The sequence below is a fragment of the Carcharhinus amblyrhynchos genome, unplaced genomic scaffold (genome assembly GCF_965287045.1).
Source record: "Carcharhinus amblyrhynchos unplaced genomic scaffold, sCarAmb.v2.hapA scaffold_709, whole genome shotgun sequence".
In the NCBI taxonomy this organism is placed as follows: domain Eukaryota; kingdom Metazoa; phylum Chordata; class Chondrichthyes; order Carcharhiniformes; family Carcharhinidae; genus Carcharhinus; species Carcharhinus amblyrhynchos.
In genome coordinates this window covers 20806-46838 of record NW_027650449.1, presented here as the reverse complement: position 1 = coordinate 46838, position 26033 = coordinate 20806, and the positions used below count along the sequence as shown (strand labels likewise).

General features: G+C 49.0%; 1 protein-coding gene across 1 annotated transcript in view; it reads right to left on the bottom strand.

Moving 5' to 3' along the window:
* Nucleotides 1–25741, bottom strand: part of LOC145339859 (transmembrane protein 184B-like) — a gene marked incomplete at its 3' end in the record, with an annotated part of 59405 nt that extends 33664 nt beyond the window's left edge. The window contains exons 1-2 of the mRNA XM_080184394.1: nt 25605–25741; nt 2226–2447 (exon numbers count right to left, since the gene is read on the bottom strand). Coding sequence (XP_080040520.1) covers nt 2226–2447 — 222 coding nt within the window. The remainder of the gene's footprint in view (nt 1–2225; nt 2448–25604) is intronic.
* Nucleotides 25742–26033: the final 292 nt, after the last annotated feature.

The window sequence follows — 26033 nt, the reverse complement described above, 5'->3', positions numbered from 1 at the left end:
GGGTCATTGAGTGTCTTTGAGACAGAGATAGATAGATTCCTGATTAATAAAGGGATCGAGGTTTTGGGGAAAAGGCAGGAGAAAAATATCAGCCATGATTGAATGGCAGGGCAGACTTGATGGGCCGAGTGGCCTAATTCTGCTCCTGTGTCTTATGATCAACCCACGGAAAGCGACTGCCCGGATGGGGTACCGGGATGAGCAGTTAGATCCTGCGCGGATCAGCTGGCAGGGGTATTCACAGACATCCTCAACCTCTCTTCACAACAATCTGAGCTCCCTATCTGCTTCAAGAAGGCACCCATCATCCCAGTACCTAAGAAAAACTAGGCAGTGTGCCTTAATGACGATCGGTTGGGGCTCTGACATCCATCATTATGAAGTGCTTCGAATGATTAGTCATGGCACGAATCAATTCCAGTCTCCCGGACTACCTGGATCGACTACAGTTTGCCTACTGCCGCAACAGGTCCATCTCCCTAGCCCTGCACTCAACCCTGGAACACCTAGATAACAAGGACACCTATATCAGACTCCTACTTATTGACTCAGCCTTAAACACCATTATTCCCACGAAACTCATCTCCAAACTCCATGGGCCTTGGCACCTCCCTCTGTGGCTGGATCCTGAACTTCCTAACTGACAGACCACAATCAGTAAGGATAAACACCACCTCCTCCACAATCATCCCCAACACCAGTGCCCCACAAGGCTGTGTTCTCAGCCTCCTCCTTATACACCTATAACTGTGTGGCCACATTCCTCTCCAACTCGATTTTCAAGTTTGCTGATGACACCACCGTAGAGGGTTGGATCTCAAACAATGACGAGATAGAGCACAGGAATGAGATAGAGAATCTGGTGAACTGGTGCAGCAACAATAATCTCTCCCTCAATGTCAACAAAACGAAGGAGATTGTCATTGACTTCAAGAAGCGTAAAGGAGAACATGTCTGTCTATTTCAACGGGGACAAAGAAGAAAGGGTCGAGAGCGTGAAGTTTTTAGGCGTCCAGATCACCAACGACCTGTCCTGGTGCCCCCCATGCTGAGTTAAGAAAGCCCACCAACGCCTCTACTTTCTCAGAAGACTAAGGAAATTTGGCATGTCTGCTACAATGCTGACCAACTTTTACAGATGCACCAGAGAAAGCATTCTTTCTGGTTGTATCACAGCTTGGTATGGGCTCCTGCTCTGCCCAAGACCACGTGAAACTACAAAAGGTTGCAAATGTAGCCCAATCCATCACGTAAACCAGCCTCCCATCCACTGACTCTGTCTACACTTCCCCGCTGCCTTGGCAAAGTGGCCAGTATAATTAAGGACCCCACGCACCCCGGATATTCTCTCTTCCACCTTCTTCCATCGGGAAAAAGATACAAAATTCTGACGTCATGTACCAACCCACACAAGAACAGTATCTTCCCTGCTGCTGTCAAACTTTTGAATGGACCTACCTCGCATTAAGTTGATCTTACATCCTAGCTATGACTGTAACACTACATTCTGCACCCTCTCCTTCTCTATGAACGGTATACTTTGTCTGTATAGCGCGCAAAAAACAATACTTTTCACTGTATACTAATACACGCGACAATAATAAAACAAATCAAATCATTGTCAAGCTGAGGTGGTTGGCCATGGAACCAGGGGTGACATGAAGGAGTTTATAAGAAAACGAACACAGCAAGTTAACGATCTGGAACACTCTCCTTGCAAAGGTCAGAATAAGCAGATTCAATAGGAATGAAGATAATTAATCTCAGCAGCAAGATGTGGCATGGTGGGGAGGGGAGGGGAGGGGGCAGCTTGCGTTCCTAAAGGCCAGCCCTGCGAGTGAATACAAGATAATCCGCCTGGTGCGGCTGCCAAAGGTTTTCATTCGCACGGCCGAGCAGGAAAATGGGCAGTGGGTTCCCGAATATGACATTGTCCAACAGGCTGACAGAGCCTGCTCAGCGGAGCCTGCTCTGGACAGGAGTACAGTCACGTGGCAACACAGAGGGAGGGAGGGAGGGGAGGGGAGGGGGGTGGGATGGAAGGAGAGAGAGGGAGGAGAGGGGGGTGGGATGGAAGGAGAGAGAGGGAGGAGGAGGAGGAGGGAGAGGAAGGAAGGAAGGAAGGAGAGGGGGGTGGGAAGGAGAGGAGGGAATCTAGGCACGTGCAATAAAATGTTGATCCCAGCCAGCGACGCCCACATCCCACGAGTGAACTTTGGCCGTACCTGGTGGCACGTGATGAGGAGAGCTGTCCACACAAAGAAGCCCGAGATGCCCTGTGCTGCCGTGGTCATCAGGAAAATCGGCTGTTCCACCGCTGTCGGCGTGTCAGGCATCCAGGAGACGCTGGGGTCGGCCAGGGTGCTGCTGGGGCCTGGTTCAGGAGCCCCTATTGCCGCGGACACCATGTTGACACTCGTGGAGGTGCTCCCCGAGCTATTGCTCATCTGTGGGAGAGAGAGAGAGAGAGAGAGAGTGGGATGAATGGGGAGGACAGAAAAGCAGGAACATCCAACACTGGGATGAGCGAGGGACGGAGTGAATGAGCGAGCTATTGGGGGAAGGGGAGGTGAGAAGCAAAACGCAGACACGCTGAGCAACGTCTAGCAAGACACCAAAATCTCATTACAAGAGATGATAAAAAACAGCAAGGACTAAAAGCATAAGGTTACGAGCCAATCAAAGGCAACCCTAACATCATCAACAGTGCCAACAACATTCCAGAGATTAGATTCCTCCCTGCTCCACATCAGAGTAAGGACACAGAAAGAACATAGATAACAATGTCACAAAGTAAAGGCCAAATCAGAGTTAATTTGACAACAGCATAGTTTCTGCGAGAGGATGTGGGATGTGGGTGTGGCTGGTTAGGGCAGCATTTATAGCCCATCCCTGAAGACATTTATGAGTCAACCACATTGCTGTGGCTCTGGAGTCGCATGTAGGTCAGACCAGGTAAAGATGGCAGATTTCGTCCCCTAAAGGGGCATTAGTAAACCAAGATGGGCTTTTTTCTTAAACAATAAATCGATAATGGTTTCATGATCATTAGATTCTCAAATCAAGATTTTTTTTATTATCGACTTCAAATTTCACCATCTGCCGTGGTGGGATTCGAACCCAGGTCCCCAGAATATTAACCTGGGTCTCTGGATTACTAATCCAGCGACACTACCACTATGCCACTGCCTGCCCCATCTGTATTGCTGGAGCCACCTCAGAGGGAGCAGCTGAGAGTTAACCACATTGCGGTGGCTCTGGGGTCACATCTAGGCCAGACCAGGTAAGGACGGCAGATTTCCTTCCCTAAAGGAGACATTAGTGAACCAGATGGGTTTTTCTGACAGCTGATATCATGGACACCATTTCCAAGACTATCTTTATTTCCCAGATGTGTGAATGGAATATCTGAACCCATGTCCCCATTAGCCTCTGGATCACTAGTCCAGTGACACCATGATACTACACCAGCATCCTCCCCTGTATCGCAGTTGAATATTTTTGAGGTTACAACGTAGGAAAGTGGCAGCCACTTGGTACACAGCAAGCTCCCATGAATAGCAATGAGGTAATGGCCCAATGATCTAGAATCATAGAATCCCCGCAGTGCAAAAGAGGCCATTCGGCCCATCAGGTGTGCACTGACTCTCTGACAGAGTGTCTTACCCAGGCCCTCTCCCCCACCCTATCCCTGTAACCCCACATTTTTCCCATGGTGGGTCCATTCAAACGTCTGATGGCAGCAGGGGAGAAGCTATTCTAAAGTTGGTTGCTGCATGTCCTTGGACTTTTGTATCTTTTTGCCCAACAGAAGAAGGTGGAAGAGAGTATTTCTGGAGTGCATGGAGTCCTTGATTATGCTGGCTGCTTTTCTGGGGGCAGCGGGAAGTGAAGACAGATTCAGTGGATGGGAGGTTGGTGTGACTGATGGACTGGGCTTCATTCACGACCCTTTGTAGTTTCTTGCAGCCTTGGTCAGAGCAGGAGCCCTTACCGAGCTGAGAGATCAGGAAAGGATGCTTTCTATGGTCCATCTGTAAAAACTGGACAGAGTCGTAGCGGAAATACCAAACTTCCTTAGTCTTCTGAGAAATTGACAATGGTTTCATGGTCACCATTACTGAGACCAGCATTTCAATTCCAGACTTTATCAAATTCAAGATCCTGCCCAGTGCTGTGGTGAGATTTGAACCCAGGTCCCCAGAGCATTAGCCTGGGCCTCTGGATTACCGGTCCAATGATATTACCACTATGCCAACATTGGACATGCACGAAGAACATCATATGTGGAAATTCATTGCGGATCAGGAGATGGGGACAGAATATGAATATCAAGCCTTTTTCCCAGTCAGTCCAAGGCTGTACCGTGGAGGTTAGGCCCCAGCTATTGCAGCACCAAGGCACCAAATACCAGACATAAAGACATCCGGTACAGGACGGTGGTTAAAATTGGACTGTCTGGTAAAAGACTGGCCCAATGATCACAGGGCTATAGATATTGGGAACTTTCAAGATGGGCATCATTAAGTTTTAGTCGGTGTGCAGAACCAAAGCAGGTGAACCTCGGAAGTGCAGATCAGCCACGATCTAACAAAATGGTAGGTGCATGTACAAGGGGCTGAATGGCCTCCTCCTGTCCCAACAAGACTCAAGCTGGGACTGGGAGGGTGATGGCGTAGTGGTATTGTCACTGGATTAGTAACCCAGAGACCCGGAGTAATGTTCAAAAGTCCAGGTTTGATTCCCACCACGGCAGATGGAATTAAAAGTCTAAATGTTGACAATTAAATCATTGCCCATTGTCCTAACAACGCCATCTGGGTCACTTTTGTCCCTTTAGGGGAGGAAATCTGCTGTCTTTACCTGGTCTGGCCTACATGCGACTCCAGAGCCACAGCAATGTTTATTTATTAGTGTCACAAGTAGGCGTACATTAACACTGTAATGAAGTTACTGTGAAAATCCCCTAGCCGCCACACTCTGGTGCCTGTTCGGGTACACTGAGGGAGAATTTAGTCTTTCGGACTGTGGGAGGAAACCCACGCAGATATGGGGAGAACATGCAGATTCCGCACAGGCTGTGCCCCAAGCCGGGAATCGAACCCGGGTCGCTGGTGCTGTGAGGCAGCAGCGCTAACCACTGTGTCACCCCATCGGGCTAGTAACCCAGAAGGTATTGTTTAAACATCTGGGTTCGATTCCCATCACGGCAGATAGAACTCAAAGTTTACTGATGACCACGAAACCATTGTCGGAAAAACCTATCTGGTTCACGAACGTCCCTCTGGGGAAGGAAATCTGCTGTCCTTACCCGGTCTGGCCTACATGTGACTCCGGAGCCACAGGTTGACTCTTAAAATGCCCTCTGAAAAAGGACCAGCAAGCCACTCTGAGGCAATTAGGGACGGGCAATAAATGCTCACATCCCATGAATGAAAAAATAACCTGCGTCTCCTCTGGCAAAACCAAAAAATAAATTCCAGTCAGCGGGAAAACGAGCGCCAGACCCACCATTTGCTATAATTCCGGTTATTTGAGGAATTGACCACAGCTTGGGAAAATTACGGCCCTTGATAAAATTCACTTCCTCTCCACGAGATCAAAACATGTAATTGGCAGCAAGAACCACAGGGGACAGCCACACAGCTAGAAAAGGGCGGCCTCATCGCCTGGAGGGACTCAGACAGATAAACTGCAAACGGACGGATATATTCACCGACAGCCCGTCTGTCGCACACAAAGGCAGATTGAGAATACCTCCACGTCAGCGAAAGAGACTCACCCGAGCGGAGAGGGCAGCTATTTGGGAGTTGGGGGTGGGTGGGGCGGGTGGCTGGTGAGGAGGTTTTCATAGAATCCCATAGGAGGAGGCCATTCGGTCCATCGAGTCTGCACCAAACACAATCCCACCCAGGCCCTACCCCCACATCCCTACACGTTATACCCACTAATCCTTCTAACCTATGCATCTCTGGACACTAAGGGGCAATTCCTTAGCACGACCAATCAACCTAACCCGCACATCTTTGGACTGTGGGAGGAAACCGGAGCACCCGGAGGCCCTATCTCCGTCACCCCACATACTTGCCCCGCTAACCTACACGTCCCAGGACTCTAAAAGGCAATTTGGCATGGCCGATCCACCTAACCTGCATATCTTTCGGACTATGGGAGGAAACCGGAGCACCCGGAGGAAAGCCACGCAGACAGGGGGAGAACGTGCAAACTCCACACAGACAGTGACCCGAGTCAGGAATCGAACCCTGGTCCCTGGCGCTGTGAGGCAGCAGTGCTAACCACTGTGCTACCCAAATTGATTTGGAATTGTGACAGATATGATGCTGACACGTCGCTACACTCAGCACGCCACTCTCAATTGTGTTTTCAAAGTATTTCCCTCCACCTCCCCCTCAAAGTGACAGGGTGGGGGGGGGGGTTTAACCAGCCCTTGATCTGAGGTGGGTTAGGCAGAGATTGGGGGAGGTGGGACTATGGTTCTTAAACCAACATACCACGCGAGTGAGTCAGAATCATACGCCTTTCCCCATCCAACCCCCCTAGCTCAAATGATATGAACTTTTAGGTTCTTGAGGTGGTTGGCACTGCTGCCTCACAGAGCCCGGGTCCAATTCTGGCCTCTGGTCACTGTCTGTATGGAGTTTGCACATTCTCTCTGTGTCTGCATGGGTTTCCTCCCACGGTCCAAAAGATATGCAGGTTAGGTGGATTGGCCGTGCTAAATTGCCCCTTAGTGTCCAAAGATCAAAGAACAATGCAGCACAGGAACAGGCCCTTCAGTCTGTGCTGACACAGATGCCTCTCTAATCTAATATTTTCTTGTCTCTATATGGTCCTTATCATTCTATTCCCTGCCTATTCATCTACCCAGATGCCTCTTGAATGTTGCTATAGAATCTGTTTCCACCACCTTCTCCAGCACCCTCTGTGAAAAATTTGTCCCTTACATCTCTTTTAAACTTTCCCCCTCTCACTTCCAACCTCTCCCCCTGAGTATTTGACCATTTGACCTTGGGAAAAGGACCACTCTCCAATCGTCTGGTACCTCACCTATAGCTAAAGAGGATACAAAGATTTTGGCCAATTTCTTCTCTCGCCTCTCTCAGTATTCTGGGATAGATCCTATCTGGCCCTGGGGACTTGTCCATCTTAATGTTTTTCAAAGCTTCCAACAACAACTCTTTTTATTTCAACATGTCCGAGAATGCCAACACTCTCCTTTCTACACTCCCCATCCACCACATCCTTCTCCTTTATGCATATTGATGCAAAGTACTCGTTAAGAATCTCACCCACCTTGTCTGGCTCCACACACAAATTCCCTGCGCTGTCCTCGAGTGAACATACCCTTAGCTACCCTCTTCATCCTTATAAAAAGTCTTGGGATTCTCCTTAATCCTGCCAAGGACATTCCATGGCCCCTTTTTGTCCTCTCAAGATCCCGTTTAAGCTCTTGGTTGCTATCTTCGTATTCCTCAACAGCCTTATCAGTTTTCAATTTTCTGAAATTTACGCATGCCTCCTTCACATTTATCACCAAACTCAAAATCTCTCGTTATCCAGCATTCCTGCATCTTGCCATCTTCATCCTGCATTTTTACAGGGACATATTTGTCGCGAACTGTTAGCAAGTGACTTTTACAAGACTCCCACATAATCGGATATAGATTTACCCTCAGTGTGTGTGTTAGGTGGATTTGTCATGCTAATTTGCCCTTACTGTCGAAACATGTGCAGGTTGTGGGGGGAGGGGGGTTATTGGAATAAGTATGTGATATTACAAGGCCAATCCTCCTAATCTGCACATCACGTATCAGTTGACTCAAGAACAGCTTCTTCCCTGCAGCTGTCAGTCTTTTGACTGGATTTACCCTGCATTAAGTTGATCTTTCTCTACATCATAGCTATGATTCTGCACTCTCTCCTTTCCTTCTCTACGATCGGTATGCTTTGTCTGTATAACGCACAAGAAACTATACTCATCGCTGCATGTTAATACATGTGACAATAATAAATCAAATCTTTGGATACTAAGGGGCAATTTAGCATGGCCAATCCACCTAACCTGTACATTTTTCACTGTGGGAGGAAACCCACGCAGACATGGGGAGAATGTGCAAACTCCACTCAGGACCAGAATTGAATCCAGGTCCCTGGCGCTGTTGAGGCAGCAGTGCTAACCACCCTGTGTATTCAATAACGGCGACAGAAAGTGGGACTGGTTTTGTACGTTTAAATGCTGCCCTCATTCTGTACTGACCACCTGCCTAAACACTGCCCAAAAGGGACTCAAGGCTGGCTCACCGAGAGGCTCAGAAATGAGGACTGGTAGCTGTACGCCTTGACCAGAGAGGAGGCAAGAACGGTGGACAGCAAATGCGTGCAAGGAACAGAAGGCGGACAGCTCTTACCAGGCTCCAACTCACACCAGCATTCAGCAGAGCGTACGTCCTTTAACACTGATGGCCCCCGGTTTGAAAGGACCCCCCCCTCCCCCAACGCATTTCAACTTTCATTTCATGCCTCTGCGATTGTTCAGCGACAGGTCGGAGGTCACAGGGAGCTGAACCTTCCCCACAAAGCCAAACCTTGCTCCCGCATCGAAGCGTTCCTTTTCAAAAAGGGAAAAAAAAGAGGCGGCTGGGGAATAGTTTGAACATTTTTAAAAGTTCGTTCATGGAATATGGGCGGCACAGTGGTTAGCACTGCTGCCTCACAGCGCCAGGGACCCGGGTTTGATTCCCAGCTTGGGTCACTGTGAGTCTGCATGTTCTCCCAGTGTCTGCGTGGGTTTCCCCCGTGTGCTCCGGTTTCCTCCCACAGTCCAAAACACGTGCTACTTAGGTGTATTGGCCACGCTAAATTCTCTCTCTGTGTACCCGAACAGGCGCTGGAGTGTGACGACTAGAGGATTTTCACAGTAACTTCGTTGCAGTGTTAATGTGAGCCTACTTGTGACACTAAAACTAAATCAAACAAATTGAGGGACAAAGTAAAAAAGAGGGGGGGGGGGGAAGGAGGGAACCGTGCTCGACAAATAAATAAAAAAAAGTGTAAAGGAAACTCAAATCATCAAACCAAAATGTGATTAAAAAGAGTCAATAATACAGCCCAGCCCCTACTTTGTGTTATTTAAAATATAATTAAATTACAAGATGAAGGAAACTTCGTTCCAGCCAGTCACCTGTTGAGGTAGAATCATTGCATCCTCACAGTGCCAGGCAGGCCATTCGGCCCATCGAGTCCACCGAATCCCACCTAATCCCACCCCAGGCCCTTTCCTGTAACCCCACATATTTACCCTGCTAATGCCCCTGACTGAAGGGCAATTTAGCATGGCCAGTCCACATAACCTACACGTCTTTGGGGTGTGGGAGGAAACCCACGGGGACACGGGGAGAATGTGCAGACTCCACACAGACAGCGAGCGACCCAAGCCGGGAATCAAACCCGGGTCCCTGGCACGGTGAGGCAGCAGTGTTAATCACTGTGCCACCGTGCTGCCCCCAGGTAGCTTTAACTGGTTCCTAGGCCGCAGGCTTTGGAATTCCCTCCTTCAACCCCCACTCTTTCCTCAAAAAGCACCACCTGCCTTTTTGACCAGGTTTTTGGGTTGCCCGTCTTGATACCTCCTGATGTTGCTCACTGTCAGACTGCGTCTCCCCTTGTAACGACAAAGGCGCTATATGATTGCACGCTGTGGTTGCTAAGATACCAACAGCTATCTTGGGCTTCTCAGCACAGCAAGAGAGTGGGGCAGGCGCCTTCATTTCACACTCACTACGTCGCGCTCCATAAGCTAGCGAGAGGAATTCTCAGGTTTTAGTTTGCCTGGATACCCGCTGGAGAAGCAGCACGCTTCCACGGCAGGGGAACAGGAGAGGGGTAGCCATCCTTGTGTCCACACGCTGTCTGGCCCTCCTCCGGGCCCCGCGAGACATGGGCCTTTTCGTCAAGTGGCACAGTAGCCTCCTAACAAAAAAAAAGCCAGACCGTTTCCGCTTGCTGTGTACCTGGCACTGCTGCCAAGTGCAAAACGAGTTGCTAAAAGCGTCCCGGAGGGAATCAATCTGGTTAGAAGCACGGGTCTCCTGAGCTACACCGCGAGGCACAGGCCAGCGAACAGCCAGCTTGGCACACGGTGGCGTGTGAAAGTGGAGAGAGAGAGAGAGAGGCACGTTGACAGAGAAAGGGGACAGGACAGAGTGAGCATCATCTCTGGACTGGCCTTTTCATCATCCAATATACCACAGACACGCACGCAATTGGATTCAGTTAAACCCTACCATCCTGATCTCTTAAATTCCTTTTCCCTAAAGGACAGAACTCCTCCAAAACCTGTCAGGTAAAAATCCCCATCCCAGGCTTTAGATTCCTTCACTGCATCAGAGACCCCACGCACCCAGCCCCACTCCCCCACGTCCCCGTAACATGTTCCATCCTGACACACCCTTGCTTCCCATAGCACCAGGGTGCTCATGAATGCAGGCAGGAATGTGCGCCTGCGCACACTCATTTCCCCCTCATGTCCCTCACACACTCGCCCTCCCTCCCACCGCCACAACCCCCACCCCCCAATCCCCCCTCATCTTTGACCATCGAGAGGCCAGATGGTGGCATAGTGCTATTGTCACTGGGCTAGTCACATTTAAATCAATTCAGTTTCATAATATCCTTTCTATAATAGGGTGACTGTACACGGCATTTGAATGTGGCCTTACCAATGTCTTGTACAACTTCAACGAGGCTAAAAGGAGTGCAGAAGAGATTTACTAGGATGCTACCGGGACTTGATGGATTGAGTTATAAAGGAGAGGCTGAATAGACTGGGACTTTTATCTCTGGAACGTAGGAGGCTGAGGGGGGATCTTATAGAGGACTATAAAATAATGAGGCCCATAAATAAGATAGATAGTCAATATCTTTTCGCAAAAGTAGGTGACTCTAAAACTAGAGGGCAACTCTTATTTTCAACATTCTGACCAATGAAACCAAACATCTAAATGCCTTCTCCACCACTCTGTCCACCTGTGACTCCACTTTCAAGGAGCTATGAACATGTACCCCTAGACCTCTTTGTTCTGTAACTCTCCCCAGTGCTCTACCATTAACTGAGTAAATAGTTAGGTGTTAGCTGTTGCAACCAATGTCTAACTGGGCGAGGCGATGGAGGGGGAAGAGATCAGCAGGCCTGTACACGTCTGCATTGGCACCAAATTTGAATTCATTACCACAGAAGGCTGTGGAGGCCAGGTCATTGAGTGTATTTAAGACAGAGATAGATAGGTTCTTGATTGGAAAGGGGATCAAAGTCTATGGGGAAAGGGTGAGAGAATGGGGTTGAGAAACGTAACAGCCATGATTGGATGGCAAAGCAGATGGGCTGAGTGGCCTCATTCTGCTCCTATATCTTATGGAATTAGTACCCTGGCCCCAATGTATTGGACAGTGATGGATCGCAAAGGAGCGGTTAAACGCTGACAAAGCTCCCCCAAGGGCCGCAGATACCAGCAGTGCAGGTGGAGGGCCATTCGGCCCATTGGGGTCTCTTGGCTACCACAGTCCTGAACCTACTACCAATGCTTCCCGCTCTCCCCTCATGGCCATGCACCGCCTCGAAGTGTTTATCTGTTTTCCCTCCCCTCGCCGTGTCTCAGCTGGGAGTGCGCGAGGGATACCGAAGGCAAAACAGTGGAAACTTTGCAGCCCGCACCATTGGCTCTCGCCTATAAATAGGAACAAACAGAATTCTCCCGTGGCTGAGCTAGCTTAGTCCTGACTATCGCAGTATGTCGAGTTTACCACACAGACAATGGCCAATCAGCCCATCTATTTCCTGCTACGATTTAGGGTGGCACAATGGTTAGCACTACTGCCTCACAGCGCCAGGGACCCAACTTCCATTCCTGACTTGGGTTACTATCTGTGTGGAGTTTGCACATTCTCCTCATGTCTGAATGGGTTTCCACCCACAGTCTGAATGACGTGCTGGTTAGGGTGCATTGGCCGTGCTAAATTCTCCCTCAGTGTTACCCGAACAGGCGCCGGAGTGTGGCAACCAGGGTATTTTCACAGTAACTTCATTGCAGTGTTAATGTACGCCTACTTGTGACACTAATAAATAAATTTTGTACCTCAATGGGTCTCCTCCTATCCCATCAACCAAGCCTTCTATTCTCCACACCCCCCGAGGTTATCCAACCTCCCCTACAAACCACACTGTTTACCTCAATCACGCCACACGGGAGCAATGGCTAACCATTCACAAATAAACAAATTTTTCCTTGGATTCCTCCTTGGGAATTATTAGTGATTGGCTTCTATTTATGTCCCTCAGCCTTTCCCACAAGTGAATACATCCTCCCTATGGCCAACCTATCAAATCCCATCAATATTTTTAAAGACCCCAATTAGGACGCCACCCCATCCCACTCCCTACTCACTCTCCCACCCCCGCCACGCCGCGCTCGCTCTGCCACCCCCCCCCCACTCATTCTCCCCCACAACCGCCCCATCCTCCCTCACGCACACTCCCTCCCTCATTCCCCTGTCCTCACTCGTGCACATTCCCTCACTCCCTCCCCTATCCTACCTCGCGCACACTCCCACCCCTGCACACAGTCCCCCACACTCCCGTCCTCCCTTGCGTACCCACCCTCCGTCCTCCCTCGCGCACCCACGCTCCCTCACTCCCCGTCCTCCCTTGCACATGCTCTCTCCCTCCCGTCCTCCCTCCTGCACACTCCCTCCCGTCCTCCCTCGCACACGCATGCCCATCCCTTACTCCCTCACTCACACACTCCCCCCTCCCCGTCCTCCAGCCCTCACACATGCCCATGCCTCTCCTCCCCGCTGTCCCTCACACACAGGGAGGGGGCCTGGGTAAGATGCTGTGTCAGAGGGCCAGTGTAGCCTCAGTGGGCCGAATGGCCTCCTTCAACACTGTAGGGATTCTACAATTCCATGAATATATGATTCTAGGATTCTCGGTCTCTGAACTGCTCTTGTACTGATTATCTAGCTGGGTCCAGTTCAGTTTCTGGTCACTGGTGACCCCCCCAGGATGTTTGGGCCAATAACGTACCCTTGTCATCAGCCATCGAAATACATAGTGATATACAGCGTGGAAACAGGCCCTTCAGCCCAACTTGTCCATGCCAACCCGGTTTCCTCAGCTGAACTAATCCCATTTGCCTGTGTTTGGCCCATATCCCTCTAAACCTTTCCCATCCATGTTCCTGTCCAAATGCCTTTTAAATGTGGTAATTGTACCCACCTCCAGCACCTCATTCCCTATACACACCACCCTCTGTGAAAAAGTTGCCCCACGCCTCCCTTTTAAATCTTTCCACTCTCACCTTAAACCTCTGCCCTTTGGACTCCCCTACCCTGAAAAAAAGACTTTGGCTATTCACCTTATCTATCCCACCCTCATGACTTTATCAACCTCTATAAGGTCACCCCCTCATCCCCCTACACTCCAAGAAAAGAAAAATCCCAGCCTATTCAACCCCTCCTTATAATTGAAACCTTCCAGCCCTGTTAACATCCTTCTCCAGCTGAAGTCTGCAACTCTGGAGTTGCCCCAGTCTGCACTTGTCCAAGCTGGCATAGCCCGCGGAGAGGTTAGCAAGCGGCTAGTTACACCCATCGTAAATCAAGGGTAATGGTCAGGACTGAATCAGACAGGGCTTGCCGATAACGCAGGCTCGATAATGAAACAAAGGACCTTATCACACAGCAATCATTTATCGGGAGCTCCAATTTAATTCAGTAAACACCAAAAAAAACCACTTGCGTCTACATAGCGCCTTTCATAACCACGAGGGCGGCACCGTGGTTAGCACTGCTGCCTCACAGCAGTAGGGATTCGGGTTCGATTCTGGCCTCAGGTCACTGAGGAGTGGAGTCTGCACATTCTCCCCATGTCTGTATGGGTTTCCTCCCACATGCCAAAGATGTGCTGGTTAGGCGGACTGGCCGTACTGAATTGGCTCTTCGTGTCGGGGGGACAAGCTAGGGAAACGCATGGTGTTACGAGGATAGGGTCTGGGTGGGATTGTGGTCGGTGCAGACTCAATGGGCCGAATGGCTTCCCTCTGCACTGTGGGGATTCTATGTCTTACACCCCAGAGTCATTGGAGCATTCACTGTTGACATGTTGGAAACTCAGCAGCCAATTTGTGCACAGCAAGCTCCCACGAACAGCAATGGAGTAGTGACTGCGGAATCGGTTCCTCTTGTGGTGGTGGTTGAGAGATGACCTGGGGCCAGAGATCGAACCCGGGTCCCTGGTGCTGAGGTAGCAGTGCTAACCCACCGTGCCACCCTGACGCCAAGGTCTTCCGGGAGTCTCGCTATCGAACATTATTAGTGATTCTAAGAAGGCAGGGCTGGGGTTTAGTGCCTCTTCTGAGAGATGAGCCTCTGCCTGTGCAGCACTCCCTCAGTACTGCACCAGCCTGGGATCTGAGCTCTCACCTTTGGAATGGGATTCAACCCTCCCCAGAAAACAAAAAGTATCTGATGCTCAGTTGGACTGTTGACCCACACATCTTTCAGACTGTGAAAGGAAACCGGAGCACCCGGAGGAAACCCATGCAGACACGGGGAGAACGTGCAGACTCCACACAGACAGTGACCCAAGGCTGGGAATTGAACCCAGGTCCCTGGTGCTGTGAGGCAGCAGTGCTAACCACTGTGGCACCGTGTTGCCAAGGTCTGCTGGGAGTCTTACTATTGAGCGTTATCCGGTGATCGCAGAGGGGAAGTTAGGTATGTGAGGGAGACAGGTGACAAGAGGAGTGGGTTAGATTACGAGAATCCTGGCACACTATTCTGTCAAACAGTCGTCAGGCCACACAGAACTTGGATCTCACTGAAAACTGAGGCACCTTCTCACCTTGCACTCATCAGGACAAATGCAGGAATGCCAACAATCACACCAATTTACTGGAGAAAAGGATGCTGACTGTTTGGCAATGGCCAAAACAGGGATTATGGCTTCTCTGAGCTACTTGGGTAATTAAGAGAAAAAGACTGAACGTGTCCCTGTGGTTTGCAGGGAACGTTTGCCCACATACAAAAGGAACATGTTCAAGCCAATTTCAATTTGTGAACTACACAGGGAGTTCCCTGTTGCTTTGCCCTTAGCTAATTAGAACCCACCTGCCAACCAATCAGCCTCCTTTACTCCTGTAGCATGGGCTGTTTGAAATTTGGCATTCTTGTGTTTATCCTGGTGAGTGCAAGTCAAAAAGCTTTGATGGTATGTTTCTCCTATTAGCTCAAAAGGGCTGAATGACCTGCTCCTGCTTCTATTTTCTATTCGAGATTCTGTTGACAATATCTATTCTCCCTTGGCTGATGGGCAGTGTTGGTGAGTCGAGGGGGGGGTGCGGGGTGGTATTGGAGAGGTGGTGGCCAGAGAGTGTATTATGGACTGAGGGGCGCCATTTAATTAAGTAATATTGGTAGCAGTCTCCCATTGGTGGGCTGCTGGTACGGTGGTGTTCTGAGCCTATTACTGGGCGGCACGGTGGCACAATGGTTAGCACTGCTGCCTCACAGCGCCAGGGGCCCAGGTTCGATTCCCGGCTTGGGACGCTGTCTGTGTTTGCATGTCCTCCCCATATCTGCTTGGGTTTCCTCCAGGTGCTCCGGTTTCCTTTCACAATCCAAGATGTGCAGGTTAAGGGGATTGGCTGTGCTAAATTGCCGCTTAGTGTCCAAAGATGGGCCGGGGGGGGGATTAGCAAGGAGTTATGGGGATAGGGCTTGAGTAATGTACTCTGTTGGAGAGTCGGTACAGACTCGATGGGCCAAATGGCCTCCTCCTATGCTGTAGTGATTCTATGATTCTACTAGGGATCAAGGTGGAGACCGGCAACTCTCCCTAATGGGGAGAGAGAGACTAAGAAAGAGCAAGACAATGAGAGGGGAGAAAAAAAAATTAATTCTAATCCTGAAAGGAAGCAACACAAAAGTTTAGCCCTGTCAGTTGAAGGATTTATGCAATCCCTCTTACATTATCAACCATCAATGAGTCATGTTGGCATTTATCGCAATCAGCCAGCCCGCTCCAACCTTGACACAGAAAAGAAAGCACGGGGGCATCATCTCCCTCAATGGAAAGAGAAGATGGCACTAAACCAGAGTGGCACAGACTTACATTTGTCTAGCACCAACCCCCCCCCACATCCAAAGGACGACTCGAAACCCTTCCTGCAGCGAGTGCAGCCTTGCCAAGAACCATCACTGTGGGAAAGTTGGAAAAGGAAGGAAGGGCTGGGATTTCCAATTTCTAACTCGATTCCCAGCACTCACAGTTTATTTCTTCTCCCTCTGACTCATTCACACTGAAGTGTCGGCTGCATCTCCGTTAGGAGCTCTCGCGCCCACATGTTCTCGGGCTCAAGTCCCAATCTACCTTCGCAGGAGGCTAATGAAATTCGGCATGTCTGCTGCGATTCAAAGAATGCTTTTTATGATACATCAATTCTTTTTACAGATGCACCATAGAAAGCATCTTTTCTGGTTGTATCACAGCTTGGTATGGGCTCCTGCACTACCCAAGACTGCAAGGAACTACAAAGGGCGCTGAACGTAGCCCAGTCCATCACACAAACCAGCCTCCCATCCACTGACTCTGTTTAAACTTTCTACTGCCTTGGGAAAGCAGCCAGAATAATCAAGGACCCCATGCACCCCGGACATTCTCTCTTCCATCGAGAAAAAGATACAAAAGTCTGAGGTCACATACCAACCGACTCAAGAACAGCTTCTTCCCTGCTGCCATCAGACTTTTGAATGGACCTACCTGATATTAAGTTGATCTTTCTCTAAACCCTAGCTGTTGGCTGTAACACTACATTCTCCTTTCTTTCTCTGCTATGTACTCTACGAACAGTATGCTTTGTCTATATAGCGGATGAGAAACAATACTTTTGGCTGTATCCCAATACATGTGACAATAATAAATCAAATCACTGCGGGCCTCGAGCTCCAAGATCTAGGCTGAACGCTCTGGTGCAGTGCTGAGGGGGTGCTGCACTGTCAGAGGTGATGTCCTGCAGCCGAGACGAGACACTGGGGCCCCACCTGCCTGCGTGGGAGTGGGGAGAGGGGCGAGGCGGGGGTGATGTATAAGACCCCATAACAAAATCAACTGAAGTAAAACAGGAGGGTTACCCCACCATCCGGGTCACTGGTTACCCCTCAATCAAAGTAGTTACCTGCTCTTAACGTTGCTGTTTGTGAGAGCTTGCTGCAAACATGTTGCCCTCTGCATTTCCTATGTTACGATAAGCGATTACACCTAAAAAAAAATTTGGCTACAAAATATTACGAGACCTCACGGTGCTCAGAAAAGCTATATATAAATGCAAACCTTTCTCGAGACAGAGTTTTACAGCACACAAGGTGGCCCTTCGGCCCACCATGTTTGTGTTAGCCATCAAACACCTAGCTATCCTAATCCCATTTTCCAGCACTTGCTCTACAGCCTTGTACGCTGTGGCATTTTAAGTTCTCATCTAAATTCTTCTTAAATGTTGACAGTAAGAAGTCTCACAACACCGGGTTAAAGTCCAACAGGTTTATTTGGAACCACAAGCTTTCGGAGCACTGCATCAGGTGACCTGATGAAGGGGCAACGCTCCAAAAGTTTGTGATACCAAATAAGTCTGGTGGACTTTAACTTGGGCTCATGAAGCTTCTTACTGTGCCCACCTCAGTCCAACACTGGCATCGTCACATCATTCTTAAATGTTGAAAGGATTTCCACCTCTCCCCACCCTCTCAGGCAGCGAGTTCCAGATTCTCACCACCCTCTGGGTGACGAAGCTTCCTATCCATCTGATGTCCCTCATAACTGGTACATCTCAATCAGGGTCCCCCACCCCCCACCCCCTGTCAGCTTTCTCTGCAAGTAACCCCAGTCTACCCACCCCCTCTTCATAGCTGAAATGCTCCAGCCCAGGCAACATCTCTCTATTCACTTAGCACTGCTGCCTCAGAGCGCCAGGGACCTGGGTTCGATTCCCAGCCTCGAGTCACTGTCTGTGTGGAGTCTGCACTTTCTCTCCGTTCCTGCATGGGTTTCCTCTGGGTGCTCCGGTTTTCTCCCACAATCCAAAGATGTGCAGGTTAGGGGCACTGGCCATGCAAAATTGCCCCTTAGTGTCAGGGGAAATATCTAGGGTTACAGAGACAGGGCCGGATGGGATTGTTGTCGGTACAGGCTCAAAGGGCCGAATGGCCTCCTTGAGATTCTAATAATAATGAGATCTTTCTTTGCACTATATTTCCAATCATTTCTTTATCTAACTCAGAACAAGTACAGGTGGCACAGTGGTTAATACTGCTGCCTCCTAGCGCCAGGGACCTGGGTTCGATTCCTGACTTGGGTGACTGTCTGTGTAGACTCTGCACATTCTCCCCATGTCTGCGTGGGTTTCCTCCAGGTGCTCTTATTTCCACCCACAGTCCAAAAGACATGCTGGTTAGGTGGATTGGTCACGCTAAATTCACCCAACAGGCACCGGAGTGTGGCGACTGCGGGATTATCACAGTAACTTCATTGCAGTGTTAATGTAAGCCTACTTGTGACACTGATAAATAAAAGTTCATGGTAAAAGCTATTCTTGAATTAAAAGGATCAGACAACGGTATAGCCGATGTAAAGCATCTGCTTACAACTCAACGCAGTGGAAGAAAAATGATCCAATGGCCATATCTATGACACTACTATTGGGTCAACAATGTAAAGGTCTCCACGTCAATCACTCCCATCAACTCCTTATGTAAGGGCACTTCTCCTCACCCCTGTTCCTATGACAGAAAGTCATTTGGAACATGTGCATCGTGGTGGGTCTGTACTCCAACACCTAGTGAAGTCCGAGCAGTGCTGACTTCCAGTGTTAGGAAGTACAAAACTCTCCAATATCTTCGAATAAAGTGCCATCATTTTGTTAGAAGGTACTGTGGCTTTTGGAGGTTCAAGGGAGAGAGCAATGCAAGAAAACAACCAGCAAGTTAGCTGGGAGGTCAAATCATTTCCAATCAAAAAACAAAGCTGAGACATCCTCCTTGTACAAATCAGTTTGCACATGACACACCAACCAATAACAAACAGACCACAGGAAGGGTACATTGACTCGCAAACAGGGCACTTACACAGGACACCCTCACCGTTGCCCTGCCGCTCAGAAGCTATGCCCACTTGATAACATTATGAGCAACAAGGCCTTTTTTGTTAAACAAACCAGCAGACAACATATGCAAGGACTAATAAAGCTCCAACAGTGACTTTGGTTATCACAGCTGCCTCACCGCGCCAGGGACCCGGGTTCAATTCCAGCCGCGGGTCACTGTCTGTGTGGAGTTTGCATGTTCTCCCTGAGTCAATGTAGGATTCCTCCAGGTGCTCCAGCTTCCCATGCTCCAGAGATGGAGTGGCCATGTTAAATTCCCCCTTAGTGTCCAAAGGTGTGCAGGTTAGGTGGATTGGCCATGCTAAATTGCCCCTTAGTGTCCAAAGATATGTAGGTTAGAGGGATTAGTGGGGTAAATATGTGGTTATGAGGATGAGACTTAGGTAAAATGCTCTGATGTAGAGTTGGCGCAGACTCGATGGGCTGAATGGCCTCTTTCTGCACTGTAGGGATAATACTAAGACAATCTATGCTACATAGTTGGCAGCACTCAGGCCTCCCAGAGACAAGAGGTTGTGGGTTCAAGTCCACGCCCACTCCAACACCAAGATCCAGACCGACACCCCAGCGCAGTACTGGGAGCCGCACTGTCAGAGGTGCCGCCTTCCCGATGGGGCAGTAAACCGAGGTTCCTGTGGGGAGAACTCCCACCCACCAGAGGAAGGAACAGTCAGTTCCGAAAGCTGGTGGCGTTTGCTACGAATAAACCTGTTGGATTTTAACCTGATGTTGTGAGGCTTCTTCCTTTGGGGAGATGCCAGAGTCACAATGGCACCAGTCCAAAAGATCAGCAGGGGCGAGATCCCTAGTGACCTGGCCAATGCTGACCCCCTCGGTCAACGTCACAAAGAGAGATTTCTCGGTCATTAACATAGCTGTTTGTGGGATCTTGCTGTGTATTAATCGGCAGCACTGCTCCCCACGTTGCAAGCGACTACACTTCTAAAGAACTTCCCTGGCTGCTGAAACACTAACACACCCAGCGATCAGGAAGAGTGCTTTATTATCATAAGCCGCTCTGTCTAAGCCAACAAGTAAACAACGTTCTCATGAGACATCAAATGTCTTGAAGCTGGTGAGTGGTAAGTGTAACACTGCTCGCTGCCGTGTGGGTGAACTGGGCAGCCATCTTGCTTGCTGGGGTGAATCACTCACAAACATACGGTTCTTGAAAAGAGGTGGGGACCTGGCAAATCACTTCCTTTCAAAAATCCCAAAATAAAAACACAAAACCCTCAAACAGGTCAGGCCACAGGGGTGGCACAGTGGGTTAGCACTGCTGCCTCACAGCGCCAGGGACCCGGGTTCGATTCCCGGCTTGGGTCACTGTCTGCGTGGAGACTGCACGTTCTCCCCATGTCTGCGTGGGTTTTCTCTGACCGCTCCGGATTCCTCCCACAGCCCCAAAGACGTGCTGGTTAGGGCGCATCGGCCGTGCTAAATTCTCCCTCAGTGTACCCGAACAGGCGCCGGAGTGTGGCGACTAGGGGATTTCCACAGTAACTTCATTGCAGTATTAATGCAAGCCTACTTGAGAAACTAATACATTAAAAAAGTCTTCAAAAATCCAGAGAGCAAGAGAGAGAGAGAGACAGCACAAGAGAGCTCTGGCTCCATAATTTTGTCCACCTCAATCAGGTCCGTTCCCCTCCCCCCGCACCCCCCCCAGCCTTCTCTGCTCTAAGGAGACCAACCCCAACCTAACCAGCCTCTCTTTACAGTGAGAGCACTCCAGCCTGGACAACACCTCTCTATTCAATTAACACCACTGTCTCACAGCGGCAGGGATTCGGAGAGTCAAAACTATTCATTGACCTGTACTCTCTCCTCCTCTCTCCCCAGGTACTGCCTGGCCCGCTGAGTATTTCCAGCATCTTCTGTTTTTGAGGTTGCGTTTCTCTTCACACAAATCCCCGTGGGATCTTTCAAACCTCCATCAGAGCGGGTAAACGTGGCCTATCTTGTGCTCTGGGTATAGCACAAACTCAGGTGCTCCACTGGGCACGGATACAACGCAAACAACCGGCCGGTTCTTGGAGTCAAAGGCAATGCTGAGTGACGCCTCCGCTGCTTCACGGAGACAGCTTTCCATTTCCAAATGTGTTAACAGCAACTAACATCCTCCTGACTGGCCACAGAGGGAGGCTAAACCAGCATTTCAATTAACGCAAGCACACAGCAGCTGCCATCTGCACCACACTCTGGTTCCTGGGACATAAGCCACAATCGCGGGCTCGCTGACACAGGGACATGACTGTAAAAAAAAACTTGCATTTGGATAGCTGCTTCGACTTAGCAAACCCTGCCAAGGTACTTTCAGAGATGAGGAGCTAGCCTTGAGAAGAGAGATTGAGCAGTTGAAGCCTCTACTCTTGAGTTTAGATGGATCGGCCATGCTAAATTGCCCCTTAATCATCATAGAATCCATGCAGAGCAGAAGGAGGCCATTCAGCCCATCGAGTCTGCACCGACAACAGCCCCACCCGGCCCTACCCCTGTAACCCCACATATCTAGCCTGCTAATCCCCCCGACACTAAGGGGCAATTAAGAATGGCCAATCTCCTAACCTGCACATCTTTGTCCAAAGGTCTGTAGATTAGGTGGATTGGCCATACTAAATTGCCCCTTAGGTGTCCAAAGACGTGCAGATGAGGGTGATTAGTGTGGTAAACATGTGGGGTTGGGGGCATGACTCTAAGAACTTAAGAACATAAGAAATAGGAGCAGGAGTAGGCCATCTAGCCCCTCGAGCCTGCCCCGCCATTCAATGAGATCACAGCTGATCTGAAGTGGATCAGTTCCACTTTCCCGCCTGCTCCCCATAACCCTTAATTCCCTTGTCTGTCAAAAACCCATCTACCCATGATTCTGTCAGAGTCGGTGCAGATTTGATGGGCCAAATGGCCTCTTTCTGCACTGTAGGGATTCCATAATTCTGTTTCATAGCTGCTGCCCCTTATCCTAAAACTATGAGCTCTTGTTCTAGATTTTCCTACAAGAGGAAACATGCTCTCTATGTCCACCCCGTCAACCCCCTTTAGCATCTTATACACCTCTCGCTCTTCTAAAAAAAATCATAGAATCCCTGCAATGCAGAAGAGGCCATTCGGCCCATCAGGTCAGCCGCATGGTGCCTCACAGCGCCAAGGATCTGGGTTCAATTCTGGCCTCGGGTCACTGTCTGTGCAGAGTTTGAAGGTTCTCCTCGTGTCTGTGTGGGTTTCCTCTGGGCGCTCCAGTTTCCTCCCACAGCCAACAGACATGCTAAATTGACCCTAGTGTCAGGCGGATTAGCAGGGTAAACAAGGGGCGTTATGGAAATAGGGCCTGGGTGGGGTTGTGACTGGTGCAGACCCAATGGGCCAAATGGCCTCATTCCGCACAGTGGGGATTCTATGATTCTGCACTGATGCTCAGTCACAGCATCTTCCCGAGGTCCTTTCCCCTGCTCTATTCCTGTAACCTCACACATTTACCATGGCTAACCCATCCAACCCACACTTCCGATACCCAGGGCCAATTTAGCACGGCCAGTGCCCCTAACCGGCACGTCTTTTGTACTGTGGAAGAAAACCCACGCAGACACGGGGAGAACGTGCAGTCTCCGCACAGACAGTGACCCGAGCCGGGGAATCGAACCCGGGTCCCTAGCGCCGTGAGGCAGCCGTGCTAACCACGGCGCCACAAGGAGAAACAGAGTAAGAAGTGCCATAGTTAGATAAGTAGAAGAGATCGAGGACCATGACGTCAGCAGATTTAGAGGATCCGGGCACGGTTAAACTTGTTGGATTTCACTGTGAAACCAGAACACGAGGTGGCTCAAAGATAACTCCAGCTGCAACTAAATATTTAAACACCACATCGCACAAAAAAAAACAGTGGCAAGATATAAAACTTCTCAGCAACCGGGGTGGGGGTGGGGGGGGGAGCAGTCTCACAAAAAACATACACAAATCTAAACAACAGCACTGAAGCTTTAAATTCCAACCACCCCACCCCCCTCGTCCACACACCAGATTGAGGCAACACGGGGGCATCTGTTATTTCCAGTGTCACATCTTGTGGTTTACGGGGAGTTAGCTCCATTTATGAAGCAGCAGCTGATGTGGCCACACAGTGCTGGTGTGTGAAAGACCATTGGATCGTCACAGAGGCTGGGGTGGGGGAGGTAGGGTTTAGGAGCTCCCCCCCCCCCCAACCCCTCAACCTCAGCACCTCTCCCAATCTGGGGAGGTGGAGGCGGGGGGGTGGGGGGGAAGAGAGGGAGAGAGAGAGAGAGAGAGAGAGAGAGAGAGAGAGAGAGAGAGAGAGTGCAAAATTAAATATAATCTGCCAGAGAGAGGGAGGGGAGGGAGGGAAAGGGAGAGAGAGAGAGAGAGAATAAGGGGGGGGGGATCGCGGAGACGGGGGGTGTGAGTGAGTGAGTGGGGGGGGGGAAGAGAGAGAGAGAGTGAGTGAGTGGGGGGGGAGAGAGTGAGTGGGGGGGGGGAAGAGAGAGAGAGAGTGAGTGAGTGGGGGGGGAGAAGAGAGTGAGTGGGGGGGGGAAAGAGAGAGAGAGAGAGAGTGAGTGAGTGAGTGGGGGGGAGGAGAGGGGGGTGGAAAGCAGGGGAAGAGAGAGAGTGTGAGTGGGGGGGGCGAGGGGGGGGCGAGACAGAGTGAGGGACAGAGAGGAAGAGAGAGAGTGAGGGAGGGAAGGAGGGGGGAAAGCAGGTGAGGGAGGGAGGTTAAAGGGAGAGAGGGGGGAGTGAGGGTGATGGAGGGAGGGAGAGCAGGAGGAAGGGGGAGGGAGAGAATAGAGAGTGAGGGGAAGGGGGAAAAGAGGGAGAGATGGGGAAAAAATATCACCAGTACCAGAGGCCTAGGCTTGTGTCTCAGTTTCCAGTTCTAGGGCCCAGAGAGAAAAATCAGAACAACTCATTTTTCACCTCAAAAAAATGAATTAAAAAAAAAATCAGAAAGCAACATTCAATTGAGAGAAGACAATTAGGGCAGGAGGAGGAGAGAAAATATTAAAAACTAACTGGGACATCTTCCCTAGGAAAAATATTACTCGGGATCCAATCATTTCCAATCAGTAATGAATCAGGAGCGGGGGACACAGGGTGGGGGGGTGTGTGTGTGTGTGTGTGTGAGGAAAAGGCCGATTCCAACTGTAAGCAATGATAAAATCCAGCTCATTTCTTATTCAAATCGGGCAAGGCCTTATTTTTTTTAAAAAAAGGAAGTTGTCCAGAAAAGAGAGAGGGCCTGGCCCCCGATCCAGTTTTAAAAAGATGATGCTTTGATTAAACGAAACCTAGAAGCAAAAGCGTCAAGATTCCTGTGGTGGGTAAACCTCCAGCCTGGATCAGGAAATGGGATTTAACACAAATTACAGATTTGAGTGGCGGAGGAGAGGTGATGAGAGAGAAAATATTTAAACAAACATTAAAAAGGAGAACGCTGAACTCAAATACAATGGTTTAAAAATTTCAGTTTAGTATAAGCAAATATACACGATTATATTAAAGATACCCTTATGTATATCCAACATATACACATATTAAAGATAACCCTATGTATCAAACATATACATGTTTATACTAAAGATACCACTACATATATCCAACATATACATGTGTCTATATTAGAGATACCCCATATATACATGTATATTAAAGATATCCCTATATATGAAAACACACACCATCTATATTAAAAGATGCCTTTATCAAACATATACACATATATAAATAGACACCCCTGTAATAAATATATATTAAACAAATACATATGTTAAAGATACCATATATATTAAACATATACACATCTATATTAAAGATAACCTCACACATATAGACAAATACAGATGTATATTAAAAATACACAAATACATATTAAACAAATACACCAAAATATTAAATATACCACCATATCTAACAATTACACATGCAGATAAAATAGCCCATATATTAAATACAGATAACTATATTAAATATACTCCTATATAGATTAAACAAATACAGATGTCTATATTAAAGATATTCCCACATATACATTATACAAATACACATGTATTAAAAATCTCCCTATATTAATCAAATACACCATGTTAGATATAACTCTATATATATTTATATATAAAGCAAGTACACATGCATATAAAGATATCATATATATTTAACACATGTCTATATTAAAGATACCCCCATATATAAAAAAGTACATGTCTATATTAAAGCTGTCCCTATGCATTAATAAATATTACATGTCAACATTAAAAGACAGCCCTATATATATTAAATAAATGTTACCTGTCTATATTAAAGCTGTCCTTATATATATTAAACAAATACAAATATCTATATGAAAGATATCCCTATTTCTCTTACCTTTGCATGGCTGTGTGTGTAAGAGCCTGGGTGAAAATCTGCACTCCACTGATAGACTGAGGAGGGGGACAGACAGAGAGGGGAGTAGTTTTAAAGGTTAAAAGAGGAGTGTGAAAGGAGAGGGGGTGAGGGGGTTAATGAGGGGGGGAGGGAGGGGGTCGCTGGGGAGGTTTGGGGGCGGGGGGGGGGTGGTTTGTTGCTGCATTCACCAGGGTAGCAGTGAGTGTGGGTGCTGCCACTCTCTCTCACTCTGTGTGTGTCTCAGTCTCTCCGCAGCAGCGCAGCGCTCCCAGGATTAAAGAGCTACAGCCCCGCGCCTGCGCACTCACTCCCACCCCAGCCCTGCTCTCACACGCTGATGTCATCCTTTTAGCCTCTTAAAGGGGCCGCGCACCCCTCCACACAGTCCCAGCCAGTGTGGAGAACCAG